Source organism: Manis pentadactyla, chromosome 1 (assembly GCF_030020395.1).
Source record: "Manis pentadactyla isolate mManPen7 chromosome 1, mManPen7.hap1, whole genome shotgun sequence".
NCBI lineage: Eukaryota > Metazoa > Chordata > Mammalia > Pholidota > Manidae > Manis > Manis pentadactyla.
The window spans coordinates 184,645,393-184,667,274 of record NC_080019.1 but is presented as its reverse complement, the minus strand read 5'-3'; the positions used below and the strand labels follow the sequence as shown (position 1 = coordinate 184,667,274).

The 21,882-nt window shown below is 39.0% G+C and overlaps 2 protein-coding genes across 3 annotated transcripts in view; one reads left to right on the top strand and one right to left on the bottom strand.

Moving 5' to 3' along the window:
* Nucleotides 1–2,608: 2,608 nt before the first annotated feature.
* LOC130679568 (atherin-like) lies at nucleotides 2,609–5,838 on the bottom strand. The gene is made up of 3 exons (XM_057488708.1): nucleotides 5,801–5,838; nucleotides 5,115–5,631; nucleotides 2,609–4,667 (listed from the first exon to the last, which is right to left on the bottom strand). Exons 1-3 carry the CDS (start codon nucleotides 5,836–5,838, stop codon nucleotides 4,623–4,625), a joined length of 600 nt encoding a protein of 199 aa, XP_057344691.1. The 3' UTR covers nucleotides 2,609–4,622.
* Nucleotides 5,452–21,882, top strand: part of SCAF4 (SR-related CTD associated factor 4) — a 57,312-nt gene continuing 40,881 nt past the window's right edge. Inside the window, exon 1 of one of the 2 annotated variants that reach the window (XM_036880295.2) lies at nucleotides 5,452–5,866. In XM_036880295.2, coding sequence (XP_036736190.2) covers nucleotides 5,837–5,866 — 30 coding nt within the window. In that variant the 5' untranslated portion in view covers nucleotides 5,452–5,836. The remainder of the gene's footprint in view (nucleotides 5,867–21,882) is intronic. The other variant, XM_036880294.2, reaches the window with a different exon arrangement.

Genomic DNA, 21,882 nt, shown 5'->3' with positions numbered 1-21,882 from the left:
TCTCAGTTGACAAGAAAATGCATCTGACAAAATTCAACACCTATCCATGATTCAAAAGAATTTTTTAAAACTCTCAAGAAACTAATAGGTGGTGAGTCCCTCAACCTGTTATAGGGCATCTATTTAAAACCTAGAGCTAACAACCTAAGGAATGAGAAAGAATGTTTGCCCCTGAGATAAGCTACAACATAAAGACGTCTACTCTCCTGCTTTTATTCAACATTGTACTAGAAGACTAGTCAATGCAGATAAGAAAAATACATAAAAGGCATGCATGGTGGCTAGAAAAAAACTAAACTGTTTATATTCTCACAGGACATGATCATGCACAAATAGCCAATATGCACACGAAAAAAATGGTCAACATCAGGGCCAGGTGTTGAACTCTGGAGGCATACTTCCATGAGAAAGGAATTTACCTGCTTTTGCTTACCATGATACCTGAAAACCCAGTACAGTGCCTGTCCATAGTAATGTTATATTTATTTTGTGAATGAATGAGTGAATGAATCAAAGGGAAAATGTTAGACTGGGGTGTTTCAGTCCTAGAAGGTGACATCATTTCACTTCAGTGGAAAGTTGGCTATTATACTTTGAACTTTGGAAAAAGAATCTTAGATCTCTATTCCTAAGTCAAATAAGAAGTGGCCAAGAGAACCGTTTTCCTTATTAGTGATGTGTGATGGTCAGTTTTATGTATCATCTTGACTGGACCATAGAATGCCTATTTTAAACAATATTTCTGGGTGTGTCTGTGAGGGTATTTCTGGTTGAGATGAGCATTTAAATTGATGGAATCAGCAAAGTATATTGCCTTCTCCAATGTACGGGGGTATCCTCTAATCCGCTGAGGGCCTGAATATAACAGAAGGTGGAAAAAGGGGGAATTAACTCATTTTTGCCTGTTTTACTGTTGAGCTGGGGCATCTCATCTTCTCCTGCCCTCAAACTGAGATTTACACTATCAGCTTCCCTGGTTTTCAGGCTTTTGGCCTAAAACTGACTACCAGCTTTCTTGATTCTACAGTTTGCACATGGCAGATTCTATGTATATATAAAAATATATAAGGAGCACACTAAATATATACACACACATATATTTATATATTTATTTCTCTGGAGAGCCCTAATGCATTACTCACATGCTCACATGCTACCACAGCTAAGATTATCAATCCAAAATGTTTCAGGTTTGCTGCACCTATCTGTATGATTTCTTTTTCTAAGGAGCTTACTCTTTCTGCTTACAAAAGTAGTACAGGGAGTCTCCAAAGTGCTGAAAATTTAAGAAGAAAATGAAAATTCCCTAAAATCCCATTGCCCACACTGCCACTGAGCTCTTTCTTCCAGCTCTTCCTTCTTCCTTTCTCCTCAACGTCTGTTCCACTATTTTGGCACCAACAGCATAAAGGGCATGAAGATAGAGGTCAACACAAAAAGGAATCAAGTGGGTCCTTGGGAACAGAGGGGGACTTCTATGTGGAATTTTCCAGTGGGCAGTTGGAAATGCAGATATAAATCAGGAGAGATTTCAGGTTCCTAAGTGGGGAGGGAGAGGGAACACAGAGGTGTCAGGTGAAATCTCAGGAAGAGGAGGAGGCTGTTCAAAGAAGGCAAGCAAACCAAGGAGAAAGGTAAGTCTTGGACAGTACAATTAGTTTATATTTGCTCCAGAAAGCAAATGGGATAAAGCATTAGAAAGAACATATTTTCTCTTGCATTCTTATCTTCTTATCTATAAATGTTTTCCTGGGCTCTTCAGGAGTGAGATGCTTTCTCTGTGTTCTGTATACCTGTGGACTGTAACCAGCATTCCTTTCAAGAGAATGAGTAGACATGCAAAGTGTACAGAATTAACCAGAATACTACTTCCTGAATGCTATCTTTTCTTTCCTCTGAATACTGATTTCATCTACTCTTTAAAAACACAAGTTTGTTCACAATACCTTTTCAGAACTATTTTCACACTCACATTATGAACACATGAATCAGTTTAAATCTGTGCTCTTTGAGAGAAGGCAAGTTTGCAAATGGATAAAATGTCTTGCTGGCCATCTTTTCAACAGGCTTCATTCCTACTACTTCAATGTCTGCCCACAAAGGACAGCCCTCATGACTTTTTGTCATTTGCCCAAAATTTCCTATTGGAAGATCTGACTTGTCTGCCTGGAGAAACAGAGAAGCCAAGAGGTAGCTGTCCAAATGGCTGTCACACGTCCCAGAGCAGTTAGAGGCGTTGCCATCTTCAGAACAGAAAAATGGAAGAAAATGCTAGCAAGGCACCGAAAATCTAGCTGGTAACATATATTCCCCAAACAACTTGTTTAAAAGACCATCCAAACACTGCCAACATAAAAACCGAACAACCCTATCCAGAAAAGAATCTCCTAAATCTAAGGTATCTACCTCAAACACAAGAAGCTTGGAAGCCACATCTTGTTCCTTATGCATGCAAATCTCAGTAGGTTGATACATAGAAAATGTTCTCCTTCAGGCCCTCAATTCAACAGCCATTACAGGGCCCAACTGCTACAATGCTTTGAATCCCAAACACAACACATCCAAAGGTGAACTCACCACTTTCTCCAAGCCTCTTTCCCAGTCCAACCAGAGTTCAGCCTTCCTTAGCTGAAAACATTGCCCTGACACAGGAGGAAGAAGAGTGTTTCTATGAATTGGGGGAGGGGGACTCCCATTTGCTTTGTGACCCATATTTACATTCTGCCACTGTTCCTAAGGGGTAGAAGCAGAGTGGAGGTACAGTATGTGTAAGTGGTGCAGCTTTCCCCTCCCCCCAAATAAAAGCAGCACAAGATGAAAAGTGTCAGTTTTGCTCATAAGGTCATGAAAGCATATTGTGCGAGATGTTGAGTCTGGCTGGGAGGAGAGTGGGGAAGCTTTTCAGCACAGTGCCTGGCACAAAGTAGGTGCTTGGTGAGTGATGAATGATTGAAAGGAGATGTCTCAACATCAGCTAAATGCTAAGGGCCTGCCTACATCAGGGAAGAGCAGGGAGGGATTTTACATGAAAACAAAGGTTGAGCTGTGTTATTTCCCAGACATGTCCAGGAAATGACAAACCTTGTTTGCCCCCCGGATGTAGGCTGCAAACATGGTGTGGGATCTTGGACAGTATTTGGTAGACAATGGATATCCTGAAAAGTCAATATATCGACTAAGAACTGCATTTTCTAATGCAATGTTGGTGGTTTTAGGGATGACAACTCTTTGAAGCAAAATGGGTTTAAAAGAACTAATTGTGGTTCCGCTGAGAGAGAAAAAAGTGGTGATATGAAGATGATTGGTGGGTTTGAAAAGAATATTTGGGATGTATTTTGCTTGTTCCTCCAACAGATAATTAAAAGTATGTTTCTCTCATCTTAAAAGAAACAAGCAGACTCTCCCTTCATCCTGCAGCTCTTTCCTGGTGCCCTCACAGCCAGATTTTTGTAAAATATCTCCTGCTACTTTCTCTCTTCAGTGCACATCAGTTTGGCTTCAGCCCTTGCCCCTCCTGCCAACTTTCCTGTAGAGATCCTAGAGGTTATCAGGTACTTTCCAATCCTTATCTTGCTAAATTCTATCTTCAACACCTGACGGGTCTGACTTCTTCTTCTAGGCTTTTCAGGCCTCTTCTTATTCCAACTTGTTTCTCCTTACACATGTGTGTTCCCAGCCTTGTTTCCCTATTTCAGCTCCTCCCACAAGCTGCACAGTGACTCCCAGATCTCTACCTCCTCTCAGCCATCTCTCCTGACTCCACTTGTTTACCCAACTGCCTCCTAGACATCTTCACTTATTTGCTCCAGGGGCAACTCAAACTCCAGAGGCCCCAGAAGAAAATCATTTGGCTTTGGGCATATTAGTTAATTGAATTGAGCCTCACTTCCTCAACTGTGAAAGTGGCATTACTAGTAACTACTTCATATAGAATCTTGTTATAGAAATTATGTAATGCAGAATAGAATGTTGGATAGACTCTGGCACATAGTAAACAATCTACAAGTATTTGCCATTATTCTACCTTCTCTCAATCCATTCTTGCCTCCCCATATAATCCCTAAATTGACTTACGAACCTACCACCCATTTGAGAATCCTCAACACCTCCCTTTTCCCTAACCTCACAGTCATTCTGTCCCAACCTCTCCATTCCTCTTAAATGTCTGATTCCTTCTCCACTCCTTTGCCTTATGCCCTCAGCATCCCCTGGGACTAGGGCCATTCTTACCCTGACTCTGCTCTTGATACTCTACACCTTTCTTCTGAAATATCACATTGGAGGATACCATTTTCCCCTTTTAATCTTTCAGTGTCTCCCCACTGCCTTGGGGAGAAAATCCAAACTCTCTGGAAGGGCACAGAGATTCCTGGTCTCAAGGCACTCCCTCTCAGTTCACCTCCCTCCCTAAAGCTCCAGCTGGTGCTCCTTCAGAGGGGGATGTGATGCCAAAGTACTCCTCAAGTTCAGTCAGGGTGGAGGGTTTGCTCCAATTGCTGCTTCTCCTTCCAGATGTAGCTCGGGTGCCACTTCCTCGGAGCAGCCTTCCTGGATTTTTAGTCGCATGAATAGTTTCTTCTTTGTTCCCCAGGATCTCCGCCCTAACACGAATCATGCTATAATTATTTTCTGCTCATTTTCCTGTCCTCCCCAGTAAATGGAGTTGTCTGCAGGCAGAAAAACTATCATTTATTTCCACATCCCCAGAACCCAGCATAGTAGTGCCCAGCAGATGGTTGGTACTCAAGGGAAGTGAATCAGGGCAGTGTTTCCACCGAATACAAAAACAAAACAACCGAAAAAACAGGATTTGGGCAATCGACTCCTCCCCGCGGAACAAGGCTGAAGCAGGGGTTCCTTTAGGCCTGCGTTGATATCCAGTATCGGCACGTCCTGCTCCGTGCTTCAGCTAGCGCCGAATTAACCCACACAATTAGAGCAATCACAGGGCTGCACCCGCAGAGGCCGCACGGGAGCCGGTAAATGCACGCTCAGCACGTTGAGGTTAAATCCTGCGCCCTTTGTTCCAGGCAGCGGGAAGCGAGAGACTCCATCCCCGCCTGCCCCCGCCGGGCGCAGGGCCTGCTTGGACAGAATGGCACACAAAAACGCACCGGGGGAGTAGGGACACGCGTGTGCATGGGCCCTCTCTGTGCCAGCCTCCCGGCTATGGGATCCCGCGCTCTCCGGCGCCCCTCCCGGGGCCAGCATCGGTGCCTGGCAGCATCCAGGGCCCGCAGCCGCCGCGGGCGGGAAAGCGCCCAGCTTCCCGGCGTCACCAGCCAGCTGCCCAGCGCTCGGCGCGCGGGGTGAGGAGGAGCGAGGCCGGGCGGAGGCGGGGCCAGCGCGGGCGAGGCGGGCCGGGGAGGAGCGGGAGCCGGGCACAGGAAGCGCTGGGAGGCCCGAGCCGTCCCAGGGTGCCCCGCGCGGCGTGGACTCGGGCCGCTGCCGCCATCCCGCTGGCGTGAGGGAGCGAGAGGCCCGCCCGCTCGCCGGTCGGGCCAGTGTGGCCGGTGCGTTAGGGCGCGGGGGGCCGTGTCAGAGAGATACAGAGCGCAGCCTCCACCACCAAACGGACATGTTGGAGCCCAGTGCCGCCGCCGCCTCCTTTTCCTCACCCTCCGAACGGGACTGAGAGGGGGGCCCACCACCCCTCCGCCTGTCTCGGCCGCCCGCCCGCCGCCTCGGCCAGAGCCTCTTCCTGCCCGGCCTCTGGCTCCGTTGCTCGTCGCCTCCCCCTGCCCCTCAGGCCTGGCTGGTTCTCCGGCCCCCCTCCGCCGCGGCGTGAGGTCTATGTGACCGGCAGGCCTGGAGCAGCCGCCGCCGCAGCGCGAACATGGACGCCGTCAACGCCTTCAACCAGGAGGTGAGGGGTGCTCGGGGCAAGGGGGTGCCGGGCTTGCCGCGGGAGCCGGGCGCCGTTTCTCCCGCCCCCGGAGGTTTAAAGCTTTGGTTGGGGTGGAGACACTTCCTGCTCGGGTTCCGGGGCGGCAGGGCCTGCGAGGAGCGGCCTGTGGCTCCGGAGAGGTCGCGGCGGCCACGGGAACCGACCCCCACACCCCTCCCCCGTCGCCCACCCCGGGCGGCGACCTCGGGCTGCCCCCCCTCAGCCCCTTCCGGCCCCCCGAGCCCGCGTCGGCGCCGGTGCGTCTTAACTTCGCCCCCTTTCGGGTTCGGGCGCTCTCGCTTTCTGCTCCCAGCCCCGTTATTGGCTTCGCGGTGCCGGGAGCCCGCAAGAGGCTAAGAAAGAAGCGCGGGCGGGCTTGGGGGCTTGGGGGCGGGGGAGCGGGAGCATCAGCCCGTCGTCGGGCCAGCGGAGCGACAGCCTGGGCTCTCCTGTTGCTCAGGCCGCTGCTGGACTCTGATCCCGGGTCGGGGAGGAGTTGGAGCGGGTGTTCAGTCCCCTCCTACGGGATTCACAGTCTGTGGAAATGGGGTTAATAAACGGAGAGGGGTTGCCTCCTTATCAGTTCGAGTCGTGAACACAACCCTCTTAATGGGCTCTGTGGCCCCAACCTAAAAAGTCGAATGGGAAGGGAGTATTTGCTCCACCTTAGTCTGATAGAAAGCTGGTTCTGGCCTCCCGTTCCCCACCCTCGCACCCCTCCCTCGGTGGTTAATCCTCGGCTCCCTTCTACGGGAACATTTACATGTGAAAACCTCCCAAAACAGGGTACAAAGCTGCCTGCCGCCTTAAAACTCTCCAGTTTTATCTCAAGTCGTCCCAGGTGCTGTTTTGGGAGGGTCGAGTCCGCACATCTTATTTATCAGAATCGATTTGGGGAAAGGGGACTTGACCTTCGATGATTTCAAATGCAGTTACAGAATGAAAATTGTTGTCACGTGTTGAGTTGGATTATCTTCCTTTTCCTTATAGTAGAAATAAACCCACCATTGAAGAAATCAGATGGTGTAGTTCTAGATATCTTGACATGGCGTTAAAAACTTTATGCATCTTACAGTGAGATTTTGTAGTTTCACTTGCAAGAGAATTATGGTGCGATAACTCACCTTTCGATTTGTAGTGCCATAGTGTGGGACCCTCCAGTAACGCTGCAGTTATGACTGTTTATTGCCTTGCAAATTATCCTAGCAATGGTTTGTCTTCAACCAATGGGTACATAAAATGTCTGAACTGCAGTAGTTGCACTTTTGCTGGACAGTGTCTTGCGAAGTTCAGTAGTGATGATTTTCAAAATAACGAAATAATAGTTCTTAATTTTTGATAACAAGAGAATTGGTGATGATGCTCCAAAGAGTTCAGGATTACAAGTTGACTTTTGTTTCCTGCAGGCAAAACTCATCGGAATGTTGGCTCCAGGAGGGCAGGGAGTTCTCCTTTCCCTCCTCCACCCCCCTCATAGCAGGTGCAAATACTTGTTGAATGAATGAGAATTTATTCAAATAGTACAATTTTTAAAAGGTTATTAGTACATTTCCTTATCAAGATAAAAACTTACTGAATATTTTTAATGAAGGAAGAGGAGAGTTTTTACTGTATTCCTAAGATCAGGAGTGTAAGATCAGAAGGCATCTCTGGGAAGTTGACATTAAGCACATTAAGCCAAGTATTTTATGTTCTGGGAAAGTGTGATCAGTAGTTTTATTACTTTGAAAAACCAAAATTAAGTATGATATTGATGCTTTGAAAAGGGGAAATGTTATTTTAACCTTTTAAAATGAACTAAATGAGAATTTTCTTATCGTTGCTCATTTTCTTCCTCAAATAATTTTCATTTCCATTCATAGCCTTTATGAACTGTAAATTGCATTATGTTAGGTGTATGTTCCCAATTCCAATTTTCTTCTGAGGAAACTTTCATCTGGAGGAGTTAGTCTGACTTTAAAATCTATCATTTTGTTCCTACTTCATTTGTAGTGCTTCTCAGTTATTTCTCCCCATTCATGAAATGTTATTGATCAGTTCCCTATAACTGCAAATCTCCCAAATTTTTTTAATTTTAAAACTTATGGGAGCCTGCTTAGCTAAAAGCTGTATCCTGAATACTGTGGTTCTACTGAGGATCTCTCCCCTAGATTAGCGTGATCTAATACAAGACACAAGATACAGGCAAATAATTTTAATATGTGATAGAACATTGTCCTTTGGTGCCCTTTTAAAGTACTGTGGGATGGTCATGGGGGATCAGTGACGAATTGGGAAGAGTACGTATCCGTTTTAGGATTTCAGAAGGTGTAGGAAAGGGTGATTAAAGGGCAATAGTGCTGAGAAATAAGTGGACATTAGTTTGACTTGAGGCTAGTGGAAAGGAGGGATGGTTAAGTAGTTTGGGGCGGATGAGTTTTGTGTCCATCTAATGTGTTTGAATTCCATTTTTAGGCTGTGGATAAACTGAAGGTTTTAAATAGTGGGGTGATATAATCGAAACACCTCTTGATTTGTAGTATATATTGTGTAAGACAGAGATTTGGGGAAGATTGGCAGTTGGGGACTGATGTAGGAGAATCAAGTAGAATTTGACATGTCTGTAGTGGGAATGGAGAGAAGGGGAAGGATACGGGTCAGAGAAATCCTGGCACCTGATGGCTTAAAATCATCTTTTGCCCCCACATTCCAAGTGCTGGGAGAGTGATGAGAGTGATGATGCCATAAACACAAGTCAAGCAGTCATCAAAAGCATATTTAGTAGAGGGGAAGATAACGTTTGATTTTTGAACAGGTTGAGTTTGAATGGAACACTAATGGGGAAATTTGGGACAAGCATTTGGGCATGTAGGACTCAAATCTGGAAACAACCAGTAGGTAGAGGGAGACATCTGGGGGTTACTCTCAGATGTGCTCTATAGAGAAAATTGACATGGGGAGAGAAAAGGAATTAATATTTAATAAGCATCTTATGGCATATCGGGCATTTTGTATATACATATCTGATTTAATATTCCCACAGCCTTGCATAAACATCCATTTATAGATAAGCAACCTGATTTTCAAAGAAGTTAAATAATGATTTGCCTAAGGTCATACTGTTAGCTAATGGCAGGGCTGAATTTGAATGCAGATCTCCCCATCTTAATTGCTGCCTGAAGATAATACGTTGTATAATACTAAGGGAGTGGTCATAGGTTCAGACTTTAAAAAAAAAAGGCCACTAAGTTTTTTTAAGTATTATGGATCTAATGTTTATGATTAAATGGTGGTGGGGAAGAGAAGGAAATAAGAGGTGGCAAATGGAGTCTTTTTGGCAGTTTGATTGTGAGGGATTCAAAGGAAAAGTTTTGAAGATGAAGAAGAGAAGGGAAATAAACAGTGTTTACTGGGCACTGGTGGTAGGCCTTTCTTATGTCTGTAGCATATACATGGTCTTAGGGTTAGTAAGTGGTTTCAAACTCTGTTCCCTATTAGATGGGATTAGAACCTTGTACTTGTTGGGGAAAGGAAAATAAATACAGTAAATAATTGTTTAAAACAATGAAAGGGGTTGGTTAATTTAGAGCAAAATAGTAGATAAGAGGAAGAGGATAGATCAGAAGCATATGTAAGAGATGTCAATATCGCTGATACAGAAAGGAAGATTTAAAGATGAAGTTAAAGGCACCCATTTAACAGAGGACTTCTATGGCCAGGCACTGTTAAGTAATGTAAAAGCTGGAAAGATGGATGGGGAAAAAAGTCAGTGATCCGTTATGACCAATTCTTAATTGTGTTCTGCTGTGATCATACACCCCTGAAAGTGGAGTTTGGTATTTCATAGGTTTGTTAAATGAATAAAGATTTTAAGATTGGATTTTTAAAATCCATTGATTACATTTATAGCTTTTAATCAGTCTTGTCTAACTGCAGTGTATCCCCACCAACACACAGGTTTTTTTTGCAGCCTCCATGATTTTAAGATGTTTAATTTAAGTACAAAAAAGTGCAGAGGGCTATAATAGGAATGGACAGTTACCATTTTAAGTGTTTTAAGTTTAAAAATAAAATATAAAGTCCTTTCCTCCCATAGAGGCAATCAAATAATGAATTCAGTATAAATTTCTGTGGTCCATAAACAATACATAATCTGTGTTTTGATATGCATGAGTGGTATACATATTCTACAATTTTTTTTCAAACAATAATATATTTATATTTAGTTCTAACTGCTGTGTAGTATGCTATCATTTGAATAAACCATGTTTTATTTATCTGGTTCCCCAGTTGAACTGGGTTGAAGTTGTTCGTCATTTTCTGCTGACAAACACTGCAGTGAACTCACTTAAACCTGTAAGAGTCTCTCTTAGGATAGCTGTTCTCAAACTTTTTGGATTTTGACACCTAGAAGCTCTTAAAAGTTATGGACCACTGAGATTTTTTTTGTACCTGTGGGTTATATCTATTGATATTTACTGTATTAGAAATTTAAACTGACAAATGCATTCATGAAAAATAACAAGCCCATTACAAGTTAACACAAATAACATTTTTAATGAAAAATAACATTTCCAAAACAAACAAACAAAAAAAGAAGAGTGACATTGGCTTATATTTTTGCAGCTCTCATTTAAATTTTGGTTTAATAAAACCTGGATTCTCTTCATTCATTCTCTTGCAATTACACATATTAGGTGGCCTCTGGTAAACTGCTGTATACTTGTGATGAATAAAAGGGGCAAGAAATGTCTTAGTATTAATATGAGAACTGTTTTTTGCCTCACAGACCACCAAAAGAAATTCAGACACACCCAGGGATCCTCCGATTGCTTTTTGAAAACTACAGTACTGAGGTGCTGGCTTTATGGTGGATTAAAGCTGGCTCTAGAGCTTTCTATAGCAGCATTTCTCACTGGTGATCTTGTTGAAAATATACCTTCCCTCGTCTTATCATTTTTTTAGTATTTTGTTTGAGAAAAATTTACATGGACACATGATAAGGAGCTGATTTAGAGAAAAATTGGAATAATGGAAAAGTTGGCTTATGAATCTTGTGAAACTGAATTCAGGTGATAAAGCTGCCTAATAGGAAGTTGACAGAATGGTAGTTGTTTTTTGTGTGTCTCTGTTTTTGTGGGGATTTTCTGTTTTTTTAATTTACTAAATACAAACTGTACTTTGTTCTCTGCATGGAACACAGGTGAATAATATGCTTTACTTCAGCATTCAGGTAGTTTTCTATACGTAGCTGCACACATTCAAATCTCATATTAAACATACCTTGGTGACATGATGGGAAAAGAGTTGTTACATAAATAATAAACCTTTAGTATTATTTATAATGTTTGTTGAGATAATATGTTAAATCTTTTCTTTTTTTTCTTAAGCGTACTCCAGAGCAACATACAACTTTAATGATTAGCTAAAAACAAGCTACACTATGTTATCGGGCATATAGAATAAACAGTTTATCTGTTAGTTTAAATTTTGGTAATATTGGTTGATTACTATTCTGTTCTTGTGGAACCACAAAAAGGTAATAGTTTAAATTGGCATTAGGATTAGGCCTTAAAAAGATCAGTTGAAAGCTTAGACTAGAAGAGACATGTCTCCATTTCTGTGTTAATACTAAGTGTAATTAACAGTGTACTGACATAATTGGTTTTTGAGAACTACAAGAGTTCACAAACAATATTATACTCGGGTCACCTTCACACTGTTGAGTATTTGCATAGTATTTAATTCATTTCATTGCTTTATAGTTAGAGCTCTTTATTGGTGCTTGTTGAAGACGTAGATAAGAGTATAGAATCCTTGATATTCCAGTGAAGCATTTATAGGGATTAGTGGTGAACTGAGCAAGAAATCCATGTAACTCTGGAGTGGAGTTAGAATTAGAAGCCAAGGTTTTGACTTGGGGGAGTTGGGGAGAAAAGACAAGACAGCAGGGCTCAGTGAAAAGAAGAGGGACATGCACATATTTCTTGAAAGTTAAAATTTGTTCGGAAAATTGGTGATTTTTTTTTGGTGTAAATCCATGTGAGTCAATAATCCCAGTTAGAAGAGACATGGAACAGTAGTGGGCCTGGCATATTTGACATCCGGAAATTTTTCTTTCTTTAATTTTTTTCTTTTAATGCACCCCTCTTCTACAACAAAGTTGTTTTCATAAATAATCATGAAATTGGCCTGGGAATAAATTTGAACTTCATGCTAGTTAACAGTAACTATTCCAACAAAAAAGTAGTTGATTAAAATATTTTTAATTGCATTTATACTTTTTTGGAAAAAGAAAAACTCTACATGCTGAGCTATCAGAATAATGAATAATAATCTTTCTTTTCAAGCTTTAACTTCTGCATACTTGTCAATAACTGTCAAAGTTGATCTTTTTGTATTTGTGTTCAGTTGACAGTTACAGCCAGATTTATCAACCTTACCTTCACCCTTGATTGGAGAACATTTTATATTAATTTTAATTACAAAATGTATATGAAACAACAGACATACGCTAGTTGGGAAGTCTTAAACAGAAGGTTACTTTTGGCAGAAATTTAAGGGAAAAAAAGACAACTTCACAATAAATTATAGATATTACAATACTATCCATGTTTATTTCAGCATTGATACTAGTGAATTTCAAATGTTTTCTCAGTCAAAAAAATTTCACTAAAATGTTTTCACCCAAAACTTCAGTGTAATTTTCTATATTACACTTCGTAAACATCCTTAAAATTATGAGTAAATGTCCATTCCTTACATTTTGTTGCATAATAATGGCATTCTCCTTAATTTTTGCTCATGGATCTTCAAGAAGGCTTTGTGTTCCACTATACCTTTGTTCAAGGTTCATTTAAAATATCATGAAAAAAATACTTAAGGAAAGTAGAATTTTTTTTTCAATGTACTGTTTTAAACACAAGGACGTATACACATACACACCCCTATATACAGACACACACACACACATACGTGTATATACGTGTGTGTCTGTGTCTGTCTAATCTATGCGGGGTGGGGGAACCACAGAGTTACAGACGCAAACTGAGTCTGAGGAGAGTTCAGGCTATCCTGAATCTCCTTGTAGTGACGCTCTGAAAGAACAGGTGTAAAAAATTTGTATGTTTAGGGTACTGGTCACATAACTAGAGGGTTTCCTAATGAACTTCCATTTAGAGTAGATTGCTTATTACAAGATATGTAATAAAAATGTACAGACTTGACACTTACATAATGTTAAAACTCAACAGTAACCACAGCAGTAGTTTAAAACTTGGGAGTGTCAGCCAACAAAATACTTTAGGGGAAGGAATATTTTATCCCTGATATTATTTAGAATTGCCCATGTTTGGTGGTGATAATTTTCAGTCAGTTTTAATGCTGTATTTGGAGTCTTTAGAGATAATACACCCACTTATTGCCTGCCCCTGGGTGGATTTCTCCTATTGTCCCACTCTAGGTATGCTGTTACCTTAAAGAGCAATAGTTGATCGATCCTATAGTCTGTAAATCTCCCTCTGCAGTATCTCCGATGTTATCTTCATGCTCTTTATCATGAATATTCCACTTTATTTCCGCCTTTTTGTCAGAGCTGAGTTTTAGATGAAGTAGGATTATACGGTGCTTAAAGGAAGCCTATAATATGGAAATTTATGGTAATATCCTTTTAGGCCTTGAGGAAACAAAATATTCTTCAAACTGTAATGGCAATATATCACCTAGCTCACCCAAATTAAGAGATGCTGAATAATAAATGAATAATTTTAGAAAAGACAGCCAAGTTTGGGGTTCAGTTAGATGTTAAAATCTTTGTAAAGGGGTTTACCATTGTTTAATGTCTAAAATAGGCAAATCAAGAGAGACAGAAAATAGATTATTATTGGCTGGGGCAGGAGAGGGGTTGAGGGGAAGAATGTGTATGAAATTTCTTTGGGAGGGTGAAAATATTGTAATAGTGTTGATGGTTACACAACTCTGAAAGTAATGAAAACCACTGAGTTGTGTGCTTTAAACAACTGAGTTATGAATTATATCTCAAAGCTCTTTAAATAAATGTTGGGCTTTAACACACTATCTTCATTATTTTGTTGCTTAATCTGATTTTCCCTCATGTTGAAAACAATCTAGTAGCTCCTGAGTGGTTCTGTAAATTTTGTTGACCATAAATCCTAATTTTATTAAAAGCATTATCTTTAGTTTTTTCATGCTATTTGAAGAAGTAACCCAGTGGGGACAGTTCAAGGTAAGGACAAGAAAGGAACCCTGCATTTGCTTACTGAATACCAACCAGATGCCCGCTAATGGGTTAGATGTTTTTTACATACATGTGCATGTGTGCACGCATGCACGCAACTATACATACATATATGTGTGTCTGTGGTCTTTCTGTTTAAAAGGTAAGGAAACTGGACAGGTGGTGTGAATTGTCCAAGGTCACACAGTATAGAAATGGCAATTCTGAGATTTGACCGAGCACTTTAAGAGCCTTTATGAGCCTAGTTTACAGCCAGTGTGGCTGCTCTGACGTTTTTGAGCCAGTCGATGTTTGTCTTTTGGATTGCTTATGAAGGGAGAGCACTTAGTGAACAACTTTAGTGTGTTTGAAGCATGTACACATTGAAGTGTACTATAATGTATGCATAGTTTTGGAAGGATGTATCAAAGTTTAAGAATAACGAACTTCTGATAAGTTATCCATAGTAATACAATAGATGTAACCAATGTTTAAAACTTAAGTGCTTTTAGGCATTTCTATTTCTCTTACTAATTTATATTCACAATTAAAATTTTTAATTGATTAGGGATTTTATAAATGCTAACATTTTCAACTTTAATCCCAAGCTTGTGCGTAGATACAATCATACAGCTTTGTGGAAATAACTGAGTATAAAGAAAATACATAAAATATGGGTAATTTTTATTCCATTGATGTCTAGGAGGAAATACTTAAGTCAAAAAAATGTTTGATAGCCAACTTTTGGGGGACACAAAGTTCACTAGTGAGGCACAGTGAAAGCGATTTTGAAATCTGGCATCTGTGGTGCTCAAGAAGAGCAGTGGCATGGAAAATAGGCATTTCCTAAAATCATCTCCTGGCCTATTTCTTGAGAAAATGAGGATTGATTGCAGTTCAGTGAACCAAAATGGAGGTAAGTAATAGAAATGACCTATTGTGGTAAGCTGGAACTGAACAGGTTAAAACCCCATTGAGGGTGGCAGCCTTGGTTCTAAAGTGAAAAGTTTGAAGTGGGGTAGACCATTGGAAATTGTAGGGGAGTTAGTCTTAATGAAGAATAAATTAGGGCGTACTTTATAGAGTAAGTCTTGAGAAATTTACTCAAGAAATTTTACCTGCAGCAAATGGTAACAATTTAGGCTTGGTGATACAATTAAAAAGTGGGAAGTAATGCAGTTGAAATTTAAACTTAGGTTTGCTATATTTCTACAAAATTTTAAAAATTTTCTTAATGTGCATAGAAATATAAAAAATATAAATATAAAAATGTAAAAATTAAAGTGGTTTCATGTTGAATACGAACAGTGTTTATTTGCACTTTTATGTGTTTATTTTGTAAAGCAATTCTCTGAATTCTGGAACTAGGAGAAAAGTCAAGGAGTTTGTGGGAGAATATAGTAAGGTAAAGCTGTATAGGAAGAAATAAGTATAAAAATTTTTTTAACCCTTTGAATTTGAGAATATGTGCAGCTTTGTTGCTTGTAAAAATGTCTGATTTGAAATCTCTAGAAATCTAAAAAACGCGTTTCATGGAGAAATAAATGGAGCTATTTTGTAGTGTTAAGTCAAACTAAAGGCTGCTCAGCAGGAGCAGGAAGACAATTAAGTTACCCCTCCCCCAAACTCTGTTTTAAAAAGCCTTGTAAATTTGCTCCCTTTAGGAATATTTCATATTAATGCCAGACCTGTCTTATCTCCATACCTTCCTTTTAGCAAGTGGAAAATTGGTTAAACATGGGGTTTTCAAAGGATATGACTCTCTAAAAAGTAAATAGAATTGACTTGGCAGTAAATTATGTATCAATAGAGGGATGCTTTCTTGCACAGATGTCAACAAAAAATATATTTAAGACAGTGCTTTGTTGTATTTGGGTTTTATATTCACAAGGGTTTCCGTTATTATAAAGATATAACGGGGCAAAAATTTAGGTTTACTTTTAAAAATTTGTTTTAATAATTTTGAAGTTTCAGTAAAGATTACAAGCTATTGATTTAAACATAACAGTTTTTACTTTATGGACTAGTTGTATCTGGTGATGATTCTATATATTTGTAATGAAAAGCCGGAGAAAGGCATTTCTGTGGCTCAGACAATCTTTCATTTTTAAATACATGAATTTTAGTTTTAATTTAAAATTAATGCAAGTTACACAATTAAATTAGAGTATAAAAATATTCCTCCAAATACCATTTACATTTTAGAATATTATAGTCTCCCCCACTCCCCCCATCCTAGTTGTGGTTTGGAAATTTTTATATGGCTCCCAGATCTTTTTAATAACAGAATTATTTTGTAATTTTAAAACAATCATCATGGAAAATTTGAGAACATGGTTATTGTTTTAGGTAAATTTCTAGAAGTGGAATTGTTGCTTTAAAAGATACAGACATTTTTTTAGTTATTGATAGATAGTTTTAACTTGCCCTCTGAAGTCAGAACTCCCCATTTAGGTCTCTGTCAGCTCAGTGCCCTCTTTGTTTGCTTTATACTAATCTACATTCTTGCCACATGAATAATTAAAGAATTGTACCTGAGTGTTTTAATTTGTACTTCTTTGGTACTGGGTAAGATCGAACATTTTTTTCCATGTTTTTTAATTAGCTATTGGGGGTTTGCATTGTTAATTGAGTTATTCTCTTATGTACTTTTTTCACGGTATCTCTTAATTTGTGCATTTTACTGATTAACTCATACCCAATATTCTGCTTTTGGGTAGAATAGCATTGTGGTACTTGTTTAACATGTGATTGGCTTGTGGCCCCCAGTACACCCCCACCCCTATCACATTAAATCGCTTAGTATTAAGAAAGTATTAGCATGAACAATGAATTGGTGGAGTATATGTACAGGCATAAAATGAAATGCCAAGTAAGAAGGGGCTGTGAACTATCCCTTACGTAATTGTTTTGTCAGTATTTTATAAAGTGTTTATAAATCATTATATGTTACTAATAAACATTGAAGTTGTGTTGTATTTAACTCTTGATTTGGTTGAAGCCAGTGTGTCTGATACATTATTAAATGAACAGAAAGAGGAAAAAAGACTGTAGAATTAAACTTTGATACCTGCATCTGTCAGGAGGGAGATTTGAGTGCCAGCCTGTCACTGTGTTTACATATTTCTTTTTGGAAGCATTCATATTTTTTCTTTAAATTAAACTTGATAATTAAATATTAATAACAGCTTCAGGCAAAACTTGTCATCTTGGAGGTCATAATAGCAAAGGAAGGAATGATGGATATAATCAATAACATGCACTATAAAATAAATTTAAGGAAAGCAAAATTTTTAAAGTTAGGGAAGAAAAGGCATAGGGTAAAGAATCCCATTGAAAGAGATTGTAAAAGGAGACATTGAGGAATTTAAGGTTAAAAAAATTACTTAGACGACTAATATGTAATCTTTTCATTGACGGCTCGATTTCAAAAAATAGGAAAAGGCATACCCCAGAAATTGTAAGCTTGATGCAATAACTTTTATCTCTGCCAGATTCTGTTAGTTTGTACATGAATTAGTAGAAATTTCAAGTCATTAGGAATGAGAACAGATTTACTAACAATTTTATCATGAATAAAATTAGAAAAATATAGGCAGGATAAGAGTATTGTTAAGTGAATTTTAGCTGATTGGCAGCATCCAAGGAATATCAGATAAGACCATCATGCAAGTAGGTTCTGTTCTTTTTAATTTTTTAAAAAAACATTGAGTTGCAGAAGGCATATAAAGAAGGGACATGAATTTAGAAGTCAGATAGCTGCTACATGTAACAGCATAAAATGATTTCTAGACCACCTGAGTATATTGAAAGGACTATCAGAAACCAGCATAAAGTCAACATGAAGATCTAGTTTGGTAAATTCCAGTGAAAAAAGTCTGAGGGTTTCAGGTGATGATTAATGTGAGTTAACAATGAATTACATGTATATTTTCTTTAATTTAATAAAGAATGCTGTCATGTGCCCATCCCATTTCCCCCACTGCCCCACCTTGCCATCCCACACCCTTCTGCCTTTGTCCACCTTCTGAATTCTAGATCTTATGCATATGACCTAATATGGCAAAAAAAGACCCTGAAGATAGGATTAAGGATCTTGAAATGGGCTAAGTACCCTGCATATCAGGATGAGCCCAAATGTAAACCCAAGGGTCTTTGTAAGAGAGAGGCAGAAGAGTATGGCAAAATCAGGTGACTATGGAAGCAAAGGTCAGGGAGGAGGGAAGATGCTGCACTGTTGGTTTAAGATGGAGGAAGAGGCCATGAACTAAAGGAAAGGTAGCAAAAGGGAGATTTGGGGATAGGACAAAGAAAGCTGCTGTAACCATTGGAGCTGATTAGTTACGAGTTACTAAGCCTATTATTAGATGGAATGTACAACAAATTGTAAAAGTGGTTCTGAATTTAATGAGTACCAGATTAGATATTAAGGTGGTACACAGATTTACAAGTTTTTGATACTACTGTATTTTCACTATGAAGATTTTTCTAAATGCAGTGTTTGAATAGATGTAACAAAAGAAGATGTTATGGTAAGTCATAACAAAAAAATTAACTTGGTGTGTGTGTAAAGATTGTCAGGGCATTGTGTAGGCTGTATTTACTGAGCCACTTATATGTCAGACACCAGTCTAAGATATTTATATACACTACCTCATTTAATCCTAAGAACTTTACAAAGTGAAGTGAGTACTCTTAATCTCCTTCCGATTTAAAAAAATCCTTGAGGTTTAGAAAGTTTAACTCCTCTTGTCAAAATTTATATCATTAGTAAGTAGAGTATCATGTACCTTTGACTAACCCCCCAAACGTTATGAATTATACAGGTGCCACAGGCCAGTCGCATTCTTTATCTTCTCCTGAAACTCTGTTGACAAATGAATCATGATAAATGATTCTTCATTATTTTAGATATTTTGTATGTTAGGTTTCTGTGTGTCATGCAGCTAGGCAGTATTCATACTTGGACTTTCTCACAGTCATTCAGCTAGTGACAGAGCAAAAAGTCAAATTCATGTCTGTTGCTGGCAAGTATGTGTGTTCTACTGTGCATGCTTTCTGAGGGAGTCTTGTCCCTTTGGGACCTACTGCTGCTGCTATTCTGAGAATTGCTTGATTTTGTCTGGCTGCTTTGATACTTTTGTTTTCATTGACAGAAAACATTAATTTTGAAGACAGGCTCTGATAGGGAGAGTGCTGTACCTAATGATGTTTACTGAGCATTGCCCCGTTGTCATTGCATATACAAAAACTAACTTAATTTTCATTGAAACCTGTGAAGTAGGTAACAGTATAATCCTTTTTACATATGAGGACACTGCTGTGGCTTACAGAGATTAAGCATTTTGCCCAGAATCATCTATGTAGCTGGATCCAGATTCAAAACCAGGTCCTCTGACTCTCTTCAGAATTTTACAATGTCTTGTTTTGTTTTGTTTTCACTAGTAGAGTTTGGTGGAATTATATTAAATTGTATAGTTTTCAGGCTATATATATAATGTGAATAGGTTTTTTTTTTTTCTTCAGGTTTATTGGCTAAGATTGCATTTTGGTCAGAAATAACTAGAGCCTGAATTATCTTTAACCTTTGTTGTACTTTGAATATACTACTACATGTATTCTAAACTTGATTGAAAACTATGACTTTTTTTCTGACGTGGCAGTCCTGCTTTTTTCCTCCCCACAATTTGTCCATAAGAAATGTATTAATGGTTTAAGGAATCTACACATGATTGAAGGGTGACCAGCAGTTAGTTTAGGTTTTATTTTCCTCATTTCGAAACAAAAGAATTTTTCTCTGAGTTTATTGCCTTTCATATTTTTTATCCGTGATCCACCCCCCTGAAAGTAAGAATTAGAATTTTATGTTGCCATTCAGGTGCTTGTGCACATACAAGACAGAAGTTTCACCAACTAGTGCTTGCCCTTGCTGTGTACAGTGTTGTTTGTTTTATTTTTTTGCTTTATTTCACTAAAGAAGTTTGGTCACAACCAGTTGGTTCAAAATTCTATTAATGTATTTCAAACCACAGTTTGAAAAACACAACTATGGATTATCCCCAGGATTATTCGTTTTTTCCAACAAAATTAGGTGTGGTACTTATAATAGCTAACATCTATTACGTGCTTACTCTTGTGTAGGTGCTGCACTAAGTGCTTTTATATGTATTGTTTGTATTAATTATTAAACTTAGCTAAATAAGGAGGGACTATTTCCTCATTTTACGTGAGGAAACAACTTCTAATAGCTAACAAGTGGTAGAGCCAGGATTTCCCAGGCAGATGATTATTGAGCCCGCGTTCTGATTGTTACTCTTAACAGAAATGTTTTCACAAATTCAGCAACTATAATCTAAATCTTAGGTCATCACAAGTTTGTACACTTCTGAGGGATTCTAAGCCAAAATAAGAATTAACTTTTTTTTGTTCAAGATTATTGAATTGTAGCTTTGCCCTAAACTCAGGAAGGGACTCAGTACATTGCCACTAACTTGCTGCTTGGCTGCCCATACCACTCTACCTCTGTGCCACTTATTTTTTCTTACTAAATAAAATCTTTGGGCCCAACCCCTTATAACTATTACATGTTAATATCCTCATTTGGGTCTGTATGCATATATATTTATTTTAATTAGCTGTGTAGTCTTAATCACCTTTAGTATCTGTGCACCAATTCTCTGTGCTAATGTATTACAGTATTAACTAAATAATTTCCTTACACCAAAGAATAAGATTGGGAAATGGTAGACCAGGTTGAATTTACCACTTAATTAGCTTTATGACTTTGAGCTGATTCTTGGACGTCTGTGCCTCAGTGTTGTGTCTCACCTGTAAAATAGAATTATTATATCTAACTCACCATAAAGACTTAGTATTTCTATCCATAGATAGGTCCATGTACATAGTAACTGCAAAGTATGTCAGTTTCAGCATAATTTCTGGGTCTCTATTTGATGAAGGTATTGATCTAGATATTGGAATATTTTTGCCTTACAAAAGGTAGAGACTGTTGGATTTGTGCTTTGAAAAAATTAATGAAATATTAGTAACATTCATTGAGCTTTTATAATTTTTAAACCTCTAGTTTTGAAACTTCTATATCTGCCTGTAGAGGTTTTCTTCATAAATTGTATCAAATACAGTTTACAGCTTTAAGATTTAAGAAAGGAATTGCTAAAGGAAAATAAAGGGGACCCAAAAAGAAATTTGATGGAAGCCTTATAATGCTAACAACTGAGAGTTATTTTAAGGATGGTCATCTGTAAAGCTTGGGAACATGACTGTCTCTACGTGCCAGACAATGAGCTTGCCACTTAATGAGTTCTCAGATATTTGTTGAACAAATAAATTATCCAAAACTGCATTTCTGCTTCCTCATATGCCTCTTACTTTTTAACCAGTTGAACTTTGGAATCATTTTCAAAAACTGATGTCACTTTAGCCACCTAACTGTCAAACCTAGTGAACAAGGTTTGGTTTGTATCTTAATTAACATCTTGTATAATTTGTGCCAAATGCCTTGAAATCCTGGCATTTATCCAGGTGTTCATTTGTGCAGTACCTTTCTCTATACTACATTGGATTTTCTGGTCCACCCTAGCTAAGCATATTTATGTTGTTCACCCCCTTCTTAATACAAGTTCCTTCTCACCCATCTTCATGGCTTTGATTCTATGTCTTTTGCATTTCTAGCCTGGACCACTCTTCATGTTGAAGATCCATATTCCAGTCTCTGCCCGGATATTCCATAGGCATCCCAAATTAAATTCAGTATGTTCCC

Bases quoted from the DNA above. Each gene is read 5' to 3' on its own strand.
- LOC130679568 (XM_057488708.1), bottom strand. From the start codon at position 5,838: ATGTTCGCGCTGCGGCGGCGGCTGCTCCAGGCCTGCCG. The intron at 5,632-5,800 runs GTCACATAGACC...CCCCCCTCTCAG, and splicing joins CGGCTGCTCCAGGCCTGCCG to TCCCGTTCGGAGGGTGAGGA. The intron at 4,668-5,114 runs GTGCGTTTTTGT...TTCTGCCTGCAG, and splicing joins CGCGTGTCCCTACTCCCCCG to ACAACTCCATTTACTGGGGA.